Raw genomic sequence first — 12,132 nt, forward strand, 5'->3', positions numbered from 1 at the left:
AGGTGATTTTGTGTGGTGATGAGTTAGTAGGAACATGCTTAATAGACTTGTACCTTGTACCTTAAATATGATGCCTACCAAGTGTTCGATGAAATGCATAAAAGATGAATGTATATGAAAATAGTAGAAAGAATTGATAAACTAAGTGAATGAATGAATGTTCTAATGTAGGCGTGAAAGAAGAAGGTACAAGCACTAAGCAAGCGGAAGGAGCACAAGATCGAGGTATGCTTCGCGTCATACGAGTCTTTATTATATTTCCTATTTATATAAAATTCGTCGTAAAAGCTATCCTTGTATAACGAATTCGACAATGTAGTAAGTAAGCGACAAATCCCTTGTGGATTTGGGTATGTTAATGAAAGTAGTGTTGAGTTATGCTAAACCCAATTACACGGGTTGAATGTGTATGCTTAACTCTCTACGAGAGTGTTTATGCTAAACCCAATTTCACGGGTTGAATGTGTATGCTTAACTCTCTACGAGAGTGTTTATGCTAAACCCAATTTCACGGGTTGAATGTGTATGCTTAACTCTCTACGAGAGTGTTTATGCTAAACCCAATTACACGGGTCGAATGTGTATGTCATACTCTCTACGAGAGTGGTTATGCCTAACCCAATTACTGGGTTGTTGTATGCTTAAGAGTAAGAATGTTTTATATGGATAAAGCTAAAACGAAAGGTTATGATTTTCTATGGAGATAACTAACTTTTTAAATTGTGAATGTTAATGTAGGTAAAGCACCTCTATAGGCGATTTGGAGATATGGGACGAGCACATGTTCAAGCCTTATAATACCAAGCGCTTCCGCAACTTATATGCATGCTTTTGGGTCCATGTTTTGCTACTTTGTTTAACTTTGTTGAAATGTTTTAGATTTGAAAACTCGTTACTTTTGTTGGAATGGTTTTATGTAAAATGGGTCGTATGTAAACGTTGTATGTTATGTCAAAACAGGGGGTATGTCCGTTTTACAAACGGGTCATGCCCAATTTTTGTAAAAATTTCTATTAAGTGTCAAAATTGTATTTCAATGTCCGAAAAATCTTGTTTATGTAATTAATCTATTATTTTGGAAAAGCGGTCCTTACAAGTTGGTATCAGAGCCAAGGTTTGAGGGATTCGGGCAGGAGTCCTAGCGCCCGAACTCAAACCAAATGGCTCGTGCTAATGTGCTCACTCCAAGATCGCCAAAGAGGTAATAATTTAAGTTCCCGATGAATACTAATATATGTAATGAGTTTGAGATGTAAAAATTAAGTTAAGGATGTGAAGTAAGTAGTATGGGTAGCAAAATAATGAATTCCAGGTACCGTATGGCTGGAAAACGAAACCGAGAAAGAATTAAAACGTTAAAAATGAAGCTGCAGCGGATAAGCAAACGGCTGGCCGTCGCCGACGGCCAGACACCCGTCGCCGACGCTGTACCCTCACCCGACGCCTTAACACCCTGCCGACGGGTGATCATGTCCGACGGCCATTATACGAGCCCGTCGCCGACGGGCAACATAGCCGTCGCCGACGGCTTACCTAATGCCGAAACGTTGAATTGTTTTGTTTTTCATGTTTTGTGTTACCGGTTTGTCCGAAAGCTTATTTCTTGGCTACGTTGTGTCCATATAAGGTTTAACAAGTGTATGTAATCACTATTAGCGAACATAACGAGAATGGATTCGTAAGAATAAAAAGAAACGAAGCAAATGACATGAAATGGATTAAACGAATGATGATTAATGATTAATGGTATGCTGAAAGATGATTAAATTGTATTAAACGAAATATTAACATTGTGTAGATGGCTGATGCAAGAAATATTAACGATGATAATGATGATAACAATGATGTGGCTAGACAAGAAGCATTCGAGAACAGAGTTACAGAAGTAGCGGAAGGGGTTATACAAGCCAATCTTCCACGGTTGGCTCAAGAAGTAGAAAGCCGAGTTCTGGGGGTTGTGGATGCTATGATGACCAGTAGGTTCGAAGAGTTGAAGGAATTAATCGAAGGATCCAAGGGTAGAGGTAAGGAACGAAGGTGCACTTATAAGGATTTTATGGCATGCCATCCGATGACGTATGACGGTAAAATTGACCCAGTCGAATGTCAAAGATGGGTCTCGAATATAGAGGCGGTGTTTATACGAAGCCGGTGCGATAAGGAGGACCAAGTGATGTTCGCTACCGGTTTACTAACCCATCAAGCGAAAGATTGGTGGGATGCGCACAGCAAGGAAATAGGCGACGATAGGCTGCAAGTTATGACTTGGCAAGAGTTCAAGGGGCCCTTCATGAGATATCATTGTCCTCAGTCGGCTATCGACAAGATTCAGGAGGATTTCTTACGCCTCCGGCAGAAAAACGAATCGGTGAATGAAATAGCAAACAATTTTATGGATAAGATGAAGTTCTGTGGAGAATTGGTAACAACCGAGAGGATGAAGATAAGTCGTTTCTATGGCGTGTAAGGCAGAAATTAGAGAGTTCATCACTCCCTCAAAATGTGAAACCCTCGAGGAGCTCATTGATTTAGCACGGGATAGGGAGATCGAGATTAAAAGACAAGAAGAGCGAGGTGAAAAGAGACCGAGTGAAAAGGGTGCAAATTTTAGCCCATCTAAAAAGGGGAAGTTTTAGGATCAAGGAAGGAAGGGCAAGTCGAAAGGTGGAATTACACCATGCAAGACGTGTGGGAAGCTCCACACCGGAGAATGTTTGCTAGGCAAAAAGGGGTGCTTCAAATGCGGGAAGGAGGGGCATTCGTCTTATCAATGCCCGAACAACCCAAAGACTTGTTTCAACTGTTTTGAAAGGGGGCATATCAAATCGGAATGCCCGAAGCTTCAGCAAGAATCAAAGAAAGAAGATAAGAAACAAGAGAGTTCTAAGGCGAGGGGGAGAATGTTCCAAATCACCTCGGAAGAAGCCAAATCCCAGCCGAATGTGGTTTCAGGTATCTTTTTAATAAACTCAATGCCGGTTTATGTATTGTTTGATACCGGGGCCACTATGTCATTTATCTCTAGTGAAATCGTACAACATCCTTCCTTTAAGATTGAACGGATGTCGATGCCCTTAGAAGTAGAGATAGCAGATAGTAAAAATTGTTTGTTGCATGAAATATGTAAAAATTGTAAATTAACTATTGAGGATGAGGAGTTTGCTATCGATCTTATACCCATGATCTTGGGGGAATTTAAAGTAATAGTGGGTATGGATTGGATGTCCCGAAACCGCGCGGAGATAAATTGTGAAACCAAAACTATACATCTCCAAGCTCCAAGTGGAAGACGATTAAATGTACAAGGCGAAAGAAAGATGGAAGCGAAGTTATGTACCCTCGTTCAAGCTACCAAGTATGTGCTCAATGGGAGTAGAGCATATTTAGCGTACGTAATAAATATTCAACAAGGCTCTCCAAAGCTTGAAGATGTTGAAATTGTGAACGAATTTCCGGATGTATTCCCGGAGGAATTGCCGGGTCTCCCTCCCGAGCGAGAAGTGGAATTTAATATCGAACTGAATCCGGGTGCGAAACCGGTCGCGAAGGCTCCCTATAGGTTAGCTCCCACGGAAATGCGGGAATTAATGACACAATTACAAGACCTCCTAGACAATGGCTTCATACGCCCAAGTGTGTCGCCTTGGGGAGCGCTTGTCTTATTTGTTAAGAAGAAAGACGGGTCGATGCGCATGTGCATCGACTATAGGGAGTTAAATAAGCTGACCATAAAGAACCGCTACCCTTTACCCAGAATTGACGACCTTTTTGATCAGTTACAAGGGGCGAGTTGGTTCTCCAAGATAGACCTGCGATCGGGGTACCATCAAGTTAGGGTACGGGAAGAAGACGTTCCAAAGACCGCATTTAGAACCCGTTATGGACATTATGAGTTCTTAGTTATGTCCTTCGGGTTAACAAATGCGCCGGCGGCATTTATGGACCTTATGAACCGTGTATGCCGACCCATGTTGGATAGGTCTGTGATTGTATTCATAGATGATATTCTGGTTTATTCACGAAGCAAAGATGAACATGCAGTACACTTGCGTGAAGTACTTGAAGTTCTCCGTAAGGAGAAGCTCTACGCAAAATTTTCAAAATGCGCCTTTTGGCTCAGGGAAGTGCAGTTTCTGGGGCACGTGATAAATTCGGAAGGTGTTTTGGTTGATCCTTCAAAGATCGATGCTGTAATGAAGTGGGTTTCTCCGAAAAACCCAACAGAGATAAGAAGTTTTCTGGGTCTTGCTGGATACTATAGAAGGTTCATACAGGATTTTTCCAAGATAGCCTTACCCTTAACAAAATTGACAAGAAAGAAAGAGAAGTTTGTATGGGGAAAAGAACAGGAGGAGGCTTTTCAAATGTTAAAAGAGAAACTATCAAGTCCCCCGATCTTAACATTACCAGACGGAACCGAAGACCTGGTGGTCTATTCAGACGCTTCACACCAGGGATTGGGTTGCGTTCTAATGCAAAGAGGGAGAGTTATCGCTTATGTTTCACGACAATTGAAGCCACATGAGGTGAACTACCCCACCCACGACTTAGAATTAGCGGCGGTAGTGTTCGCATTAAAGATTTGGAGGCATTATCTATATGGGGCAAAATGCACCATTTACTCAGACCACAAAAGCCTTAAATATTTCTTTGAACAAAAAGACCTAAATATGAGGCAGCGGAGGTGGTTAGAACTTATCAAAGATTATGATTGTGATATCCTCTACCACCCGGGGAAGGCAAATGTAGTAGCCGATGCGTTAAGCCGTAAAGAGTATCCATCTCCCATAAGAGTGAAATCCATGGAGATGATAGTTACGCCACGATTACTCGAAGCGATACGCGAATCCCAAATAAAGTCGCTCGGAGCGGAAGGCCTGAAGAGGGAACGATTAAAAGGTGTGATCGATAATCTAGAAGATAATTCGACCGGGCTTAAGACGCGGTTCGGCCGAATTTGGATTCCGCGATTCTGCGAAGTCAAGGCTGCCTTGCTCGACGAGGCACATAAGTCTCGATATTCGGTCCATCCCGGGGCTACAAAGATGTATCGGGACTTGAAGGCCAATTATTGGTGGCCGGGTATGAAGCGTGACATAGTTAAATACGTCGCGAAATGCTTAACATGCTCCCAAGTGAAAGTAGAACATCAAAAGCCGTATGGGAAGTTACAACCTTTGGAGATACCGGTATGGAAGTGGGAGGAACTAACGATGGATTTGATAACCAAACTTCCTAAAACAAAGAAAGGGCACGATACAATATGGGTAATCGTAGACCGACTTACAAAAAGCGCTCACTTTTTACCCATCAAAGAAGCTTACTCTTCTGAGAAAATGGCAGAAATTTATATGAACGAGATCATATCCCGTCATGGAGTGCCCATGTCGATTGTCTCGGATCGGGACACTAGATTTACTTCTCGTTACTGGCGAAAGTTTCACGAGAGTGTGGGTACGAAGTTGCACATAAGTACCGCCTACCACCCTCAAACTGACGGCCAGTCAGAAAGAACCATTCAAACACTCGTTGATATGTTGAGGGCGTGTGCCTTAGATTTTGGGGGAAGTTGGGACGACCAATTGCCACTGGTCGAATTTTCTTACAATAACAGTTACCATAGTGGTATTCAAATGGCACCTTACGAACTATTATACGGGAGAAAATGTAGGACTCCCGTATGTTGGGGCGAAGTAGGACAAAGAGAGCTTGCACCAAGTGATTTAATAGCAGCAACGAATGAAAAGATCGAAATGGTTAGAACAAGGTTGAAAGCAGCTCAAGATCGGCAAAAAGCTTATGCAGACAAGAGAAGGCGTCCTATCGAATTCCAAGTCGGAGATTTTGTCTTGCTAAAAGTGTCCCCATGGAAGGGTATAATCCGTTTTCGCAAACGGGGAAAGTTAGGTCCTCGTTACATCGGGCCGTTTAAAATCTTAGCTCGGGTTGGAAGGGTTGCGTATCGACTAGAATTACCGCCTGCTCTAGATGGGATTCACCATACCTTCCACGTGTCACAATTGAGAAAGTGCCTTGCGGATGAGACAGCACTAGTACCTCTTGATGATATTGAGTTGGACGAAGGGTTAAATTATGTCGAAAAACCCATAGCCATTAAGGATTTCAAGGTGAAGAATCTCCGCAACAAAGCTGTTAGACAAGTGTTGGTACAATGGCAGCACCGGAAGGGTTCGGATCTTACGTGGGAAACAGAAGACGAAATGAGGAGGCACTATCCTTTTCTTTTCGGTATGTCAATATTTAAATTATGATCAGGTTTCGGGGACGAAACCTCCTTTAAGGGGGGTAGACTTGTAACGCCCCAAAAATGTTAGTAAGACAATAAATATACAAAATAAATAAAGAATGTAACTTGGTTAATGAAACATGACTAAATGGTAGCTAATTAAGTGATAAAGCCTAACTTAAAACACTTTCTCAAAGTAGGAGGGACTAAAGTGCAAATATTGAACAAAAAGGGATTTATTTAGTAAATGAAAAAGAAAAACACCATGTCTGGTGTTGGGATCGATCGAACAAGGGCAGGGAGAGGGTGAAAAACCCTAAACTCAAGAAATCAAGAATTGAAGCTTAAATCTCAAGAAAATTCGATGCATGAGCCCCTCTTTGCGAAAATCTGACCCTAATTATTGAAGTGGTAAGTTTAATTTGCTGAAATTGTGAATTTTTGAAAAGGGGGTAAAACCCAATCTCGATTCCTTGTATCGATTGTAATAAATCTGAGTTAAAATTTGCTTTTAGAACAAGAATCATGCTTGAATTTAGGATTGTATGAAAAGTGTAGTGAAAAACCACTTTGTAAAGATTATATTTCTAATAGGAGGTTCTTAAGGAATATGATTATGTTTTAGTTGATATGTGAAATTGTTGTGATGCTTGAATGCTAGATAAACTGATTTTAGAATGGAAATTATGTGAATTTAGAGGAAGGTGATTTTGTGTGGTGATGAGTTAGTAGGAACATGCTTAATAGACTTGTACCTTGTACCTTAAATATGATGCCTACCAAGTGTTCGATGAAATGCATAAAAGATGAATGTATATGAAAATAGTAAAAAGAATTGATAAACTAAGTGAATGAATGAATGTTCTAATGTAGGCGTGAAAGAAGAAGGTACAAGCACTAAGCAAGCGGAAGGAGCACAAGATCGAGGTATGCTTCGCGTCATACGAGTCTTTATTATATTTCCTATTTATATAAAATTCGTCGTAAAAGCTATCCTTGTATAACGAATTCGACAATGTAGTAAGTAAGCGACAAATCCCTTGTGGATTTGGGTATGTTAATGAAAGTAGTGTTGAGTTATGCTAAACCCAATTACACGGGTTGAATGTGTATGCTTAACTCTCTACGAGAGTGTTTATGCTAAACCCAATTTCACGGGTTGAATGTGTATGCTTAACTCTCTACGAGAGTGTTTATGCTAAACCCAATTTCACGGGTTGAATGTGTATGCTTAACTCTCTACGAGAGTGTTTATGCTAAACCCAATTACACGGGTCGAATGTGTATGTCATACTCTCTACGAGAGTGGTTATGCCTAACCCAATTACTGGGTTGTTGTATGCTTAAGAGTAAGAATGTTTTATATGGATAAAGCTAAAACGAAAGGTTATGATTTTCTATGGAGATAACTAACTTTTTAAATTGTGAATGTTAATGTAGGTAAAGCACCTCTATAGGCGATTTGGAGATATGGGACGAGCACATGTTCAAGCCTTATAATACCAAGCGCTTCCGCAACTTATATGCATGCTTTTGGGTCCATGTTTTGTTACTTTGTTTAACTTTGTTGAAATGTTTTAGATTTGAAAACTCGTTACTTTTGTTGGAATGGTTTTATGTAAAATGGGTCGTATGTAAACGTTGTATGTTATGTCAAAACAGGGGGTATGTCCGTTTTACAAACGGGTCATGCCCAATTTTTGTAAAAATTTCTATTAAGTGTCAAAATTGTATTTCAATGTCCGAAAAATCTTGTTTATGTAATTAATCTATTATTTTGGAAAAGCGGTCCTTACATGATGACAACTTGAATGATCACCCATGTCCAATTCTTGCTAAATATTGATGTTTTCTTTTGATTTTGATTTGTATGCTGGATTCTTGTTAGAGGAATTAAAAGAAATGTGATACTAGTATGTTTGATGTTTATGCATGAATGATTCATGTTGATTAGAAGGAGGAATTTGATGAATTATGAATGAGATTAGAAGGATATGCATGAACTAGTTGTACACTATGCTTAGTAGGTAGTACACACATCATAAGTATGACGAAATTATGAAGAACATAGGATTAGGTCACTTGTAAGTGATTTACAAAGTAGTTATGAAGTGGGTTTTTGATGATATGAAAGAAGTAATGATATGCTTATGTTAATAATGTTGAAAATCATATTATGTGTAAGTATGTTTAAAGGAAAATTGGATAAGAAATGATGGATTAGCATGTTTTAAGGTTAAATGATAAACTTAATATGAGATCCGTGTGATAAAAAGGATTTGATGAATGATGAACAAGCTTACTATCTTGAGAATGATATGTGATAGTTGATGCTTGATAAGCGTCATGGAAGCTTGAGAAGGAAGCGGGTCAAACGGGACTAATGCGCAAGGGAAGCATATTCGGATGCTAGGTAAGTAAAGCTTACACCCCTTTTTTGTAGGATATTTATTCATGGTATAAATTAAGAGTATGATAAGTTAAATATATGAGGAATGATATTTCGGCAAGTTTCGATACGGGTCAGAACATGTGTCTATGATAAGAAACTAAGTTGAGGGAGAAAGGGGGTAAAAGGGTATTATGGTAATTTTGATTACGAGCTAACGATAGAATACTGTACATGGATGGGATAATGAATAATTACTATCCCATAAGGATGAAACGGTCTTTTAGACCAAACTGGTCAAATGTTGAAGATATCACCATTTGACGATGTCGACTAATGATTTTATTGTCAAGTATTATGAATTCACAGGGTGAATAGCGAAAGGATTTGTGTTGTTATTAACTAGCACTTTAGTGGATGAGGTATTAAAACGGGTCTTAGCTTTGACTCGAGCAAGATATGTATGATTAGAGTTATAGTTAAGTAGTAGGATTGGTTAAATATGCAATGAAGTCCTTTGTTGCAAAGGATGGAGCAAAGTTGACAAAAACGCCCTTGATAGGTATATCGGGCAAATGACCTTAAAAGTCATTTGGAAACGAGCTGTTCGATTAGAGTAATGCTTTGGTCAAGTATGAAAGCGAAGGGTATTGTTTTGTATGTCATAGACCATTTAATGCGTAAATACCCATAATGGGTCGAAATAAGCTTTTGAGCGAAAATGGGTTAAGAGGATGCAAGGCATCCGAGAATTTAATCTCTTATGACAGTCGTCGTTGAAATTATTGAGTTTATATGAAGTTGAGGTCAAATCAACAGATTGTTTTGATAAATGCATGACGGGTCGAATAATTCTTAAATGAATAATAAGCCGAAAACGTATAAGTCAAGAATTTCCTTAACCCGGATGTTGGATTTTAAGTTCACATGATAGAATGTTAATTTACAATCATGTAGGAAGAAACGGGAGGTTAAACGGGTAAACGGTTTAAAAGTTATGCGAGTTTTAGTGCGTATGAACGACGAAAACAACACAGCAAGAAAACTGATTTTCGAGAGGCCGTAGCCTACGCCCTAATGGGCCGTCGCCTACGCCCCCTGGAAAGTCAGTTTTTGCTGACGGGTTATTTTGCTGCCTACGGAGGTTTTTGGCTACGTGTAAATGCAATGGCCGTCGCCTACGCCCCCTAGGGCCGTCGCCGACGCCCTCCCCATGTCCTAAAAGCTGAAATTTTGTTATTTATGTGATTTATGCATCGTAGACTTCGGTATATTATCCGTGGACTACAGTGGGCCTCCCAAACATGATTTTTGTCGTTCCTTTGATGTATATGGGCTATAAATCTAAGTCCAAGTCCCATGTGATTAATGTTTGAGTATGTAAGAGATATGCAAGATATTGAACGTGTACATAGGAACGTATGTACGTATGTAGATGTGTATTTATGTATATATGAAGGTACGTATGAGTGTATGCATGTATGTAGAGACATAGTGTCACACCCCAACCGATGGCGGAAACATCGGGATGAGACGAAGTGTGTAGATTGCTCAAAACATCATAACACTATGTGACAATAATTAATTTAAATTCAAATTTCATTTCAAAACTAAATGTCATACATAATTCAAAAGGAAATAACAACTTTGTTTCATAACATAACATAACAAACAAAATGATAGATTAATCTAGGTGTGTATCTAGTCCACCCTAAACTTGTTTCATGAATCATCCATACTTCAATAATCAACCTGCAACATGTATTAAAATAGAGTTTCAATGCAAAAGCAAAGAGCGAGTATACAAGTTTGTTTACATAGCATAATAGAATAAAAACTCATATCCAACATGAACATAACAAAATAGTTTCAACGTGCTAGTTTACGTAGTCCAAGTGATAGCCCAAGTTTCCCAATGCGTTTAAAGTACCTAACCCAAAGTTTAACGGGAGGTTGTTATGTCTCCTCCTAACAATACCCCAAAGACTAACGGGGAGGTGCATTACTCCTATAGCGCTACTATTGTTAAGGCGGAACTACACACAAGAATTAAACGTTCACATTGCACAAAAGTCTCAAGATTCACAAGTTTCATGTTTCATGTTTAAATGGATAGAGTAAGTTTCAAATAAGTTTCAAGTGTCGTGTGCGTTTAATATAGAATACATGTTGCACCCAAAGTGTTAAAAGTAGAAATGGGTTCGAGTATACTCACGGTTTACAAGTGGTGACTTGAAGTTCCGAGAGCAAGTTTGTAGATGAGTTAGTTTGGAGCACCTTGTCCTTCTACACAAGGAAACGTAGGTGTGTGAGTTTGGCGTATACGGAAGATTATAGATTCGGAGTTTTTAAAATATAAAGAAAGTAACATAGGTGAAAATAATCATCTTGTACACATAACTCTTGTTCTTGACACTATTGAAACTCAAAAGAGTTGGTATGATTTCATGGATTCTAAGATCCATTAGAGTCGTAACAAGGGCATGGTCATAGATGATGTAACGTCCACTTAACAAATAACTATTAAGTCATCATCAAGTCTTAGTTACTTAGATGTATATGTATAGAATAACTTAGATATTATATAGTTTTACAAGTCTTAAGATTCAAGCATGAGGTAGGAGATTAATGTCTCCATTTAGGCACCTCTATTGTTCACCACTACACTTGTTGTTATAAACAACAAGGAGGGTCATGAACATACAAGTATCAAAGTATTAACAACAACTAATCTATAGTAAAACATCAAGTAATGAGTGGATTCTTATGAAGGATAGCCCAAGCTAATCCAACCATCACACATTCAACAAGTTTCACACTTGAACATTACTTGTGGGTAAAACCCTAATTAAAACAGAAGGTTTATGAGGTTTTAACCTCTGATTTAGATGTCTCAACCATGTTTTTAAGCTTAACCAACCATGAGAGGGGTTGTAAGCATTAGGACATTGGTTTGAGATGTGTTTCACACAAGTTAGATGAAGTTTGCATAAGTTTGAAACAAAACAGAAAGTTTTAGTCCATTTTAGGGCAAATCCAAGCCTGATTCTTCCAAGGAAAAACCAAGGATTCAAACCCAAGGAAATAACAAAGCAATAGGAAGAAGAACCAAGTGATTTGGTTGAGAAATGAGCAAGTTACACTCACTTTAGTAAAGCTTCACGAATCTGTCCAAAACTCAGATTCTCAGCTGATTAGAGAGCAATTTAGTGAAGATTTAGGAGTTGTGAAAGTGTAAAGAGGGTTGGAGAAGGTGGGTATTTATAATGGAAGAGATTAGAGGTGATTGGAGGTGATTAGAGGTGGATTAAAGGTGATTGGGTGAGGTTGGTTAATGGGATTTCGTGCATAAGCAGCTCAAGAAACACAATCTGCCGAAAACAGGGGCTCGCGTAGCGCGAGCATCAAGCCCCATACCCGTCGCGCTACGCGACGGGGTCCACTTTTCTGGATTAAGTTTGAAAAATGACAATTTGGCCCCTGTAGTTCATAGTTT

General features: G+C 39.2%; 1 protein-coding gene and 1 long non-coding RNA gene across 2 annotated transcripts; both read left to right on the forward strand.

Moving 5' to 3' along the window:
- LOC110924149 lies at nucleotides 1–2,467 on the forward strand. Its single transcript, XM_022168185.1, has 2 exons — nucleotides 1–225; nucleotides 1,799–2,467. The coding sequence occupies exon 2, from the start codon at nucleotides 1,799–1,801 to the stop codon at nucleotides 2,465–2,467; it is 669 nt and encodes a 222-aa protein (XP_022023877.1). The 5' UTR covers nucleotides 1–225.
- A 4,036-nt stretch (nucleotides 2,468–6,503) lies between these two features.
- On the forward strand, nucleotides 6,504–7,986 carry LOC110921945. The gene is made up of 3 exons (XR_002582738.2): nucleotides 6,504–6,658; nucleotides 7,121–7,174; nucleotides 7,688–7,986. It is a non-coding gene; the product is annotated as an uncharacterized LOC110921945 (long non-coding RNA).
- Nucleotides 7,987–12,132: the final 4,146 nt, after the last annotated feature.

The sequence above is a fragment of the Helianthus annuus genome, chromosome 17 (assembly GCF_002127325.2).
Source record: "Helianthus annuus cultivar XRQ/B chromosome 17, HanXRQr2.0-SUNRISE, whole genome shotgun sequence".
NCBI lineage: Eukaryota > Viridiplantae > Streptophyta > Magnoliopsida > Asterales > Asteraceae > Helianthus > Helianthus annuus.

Excerpts from the sequence above, each read along its gene's own strand:
- LOC110924149 (XM_022168185.1), top strand. The coding sequence starts at position 1,799 with ATGGCTGATGCAAGAAATATTAACGATGATAATGATGATAACAATGAT.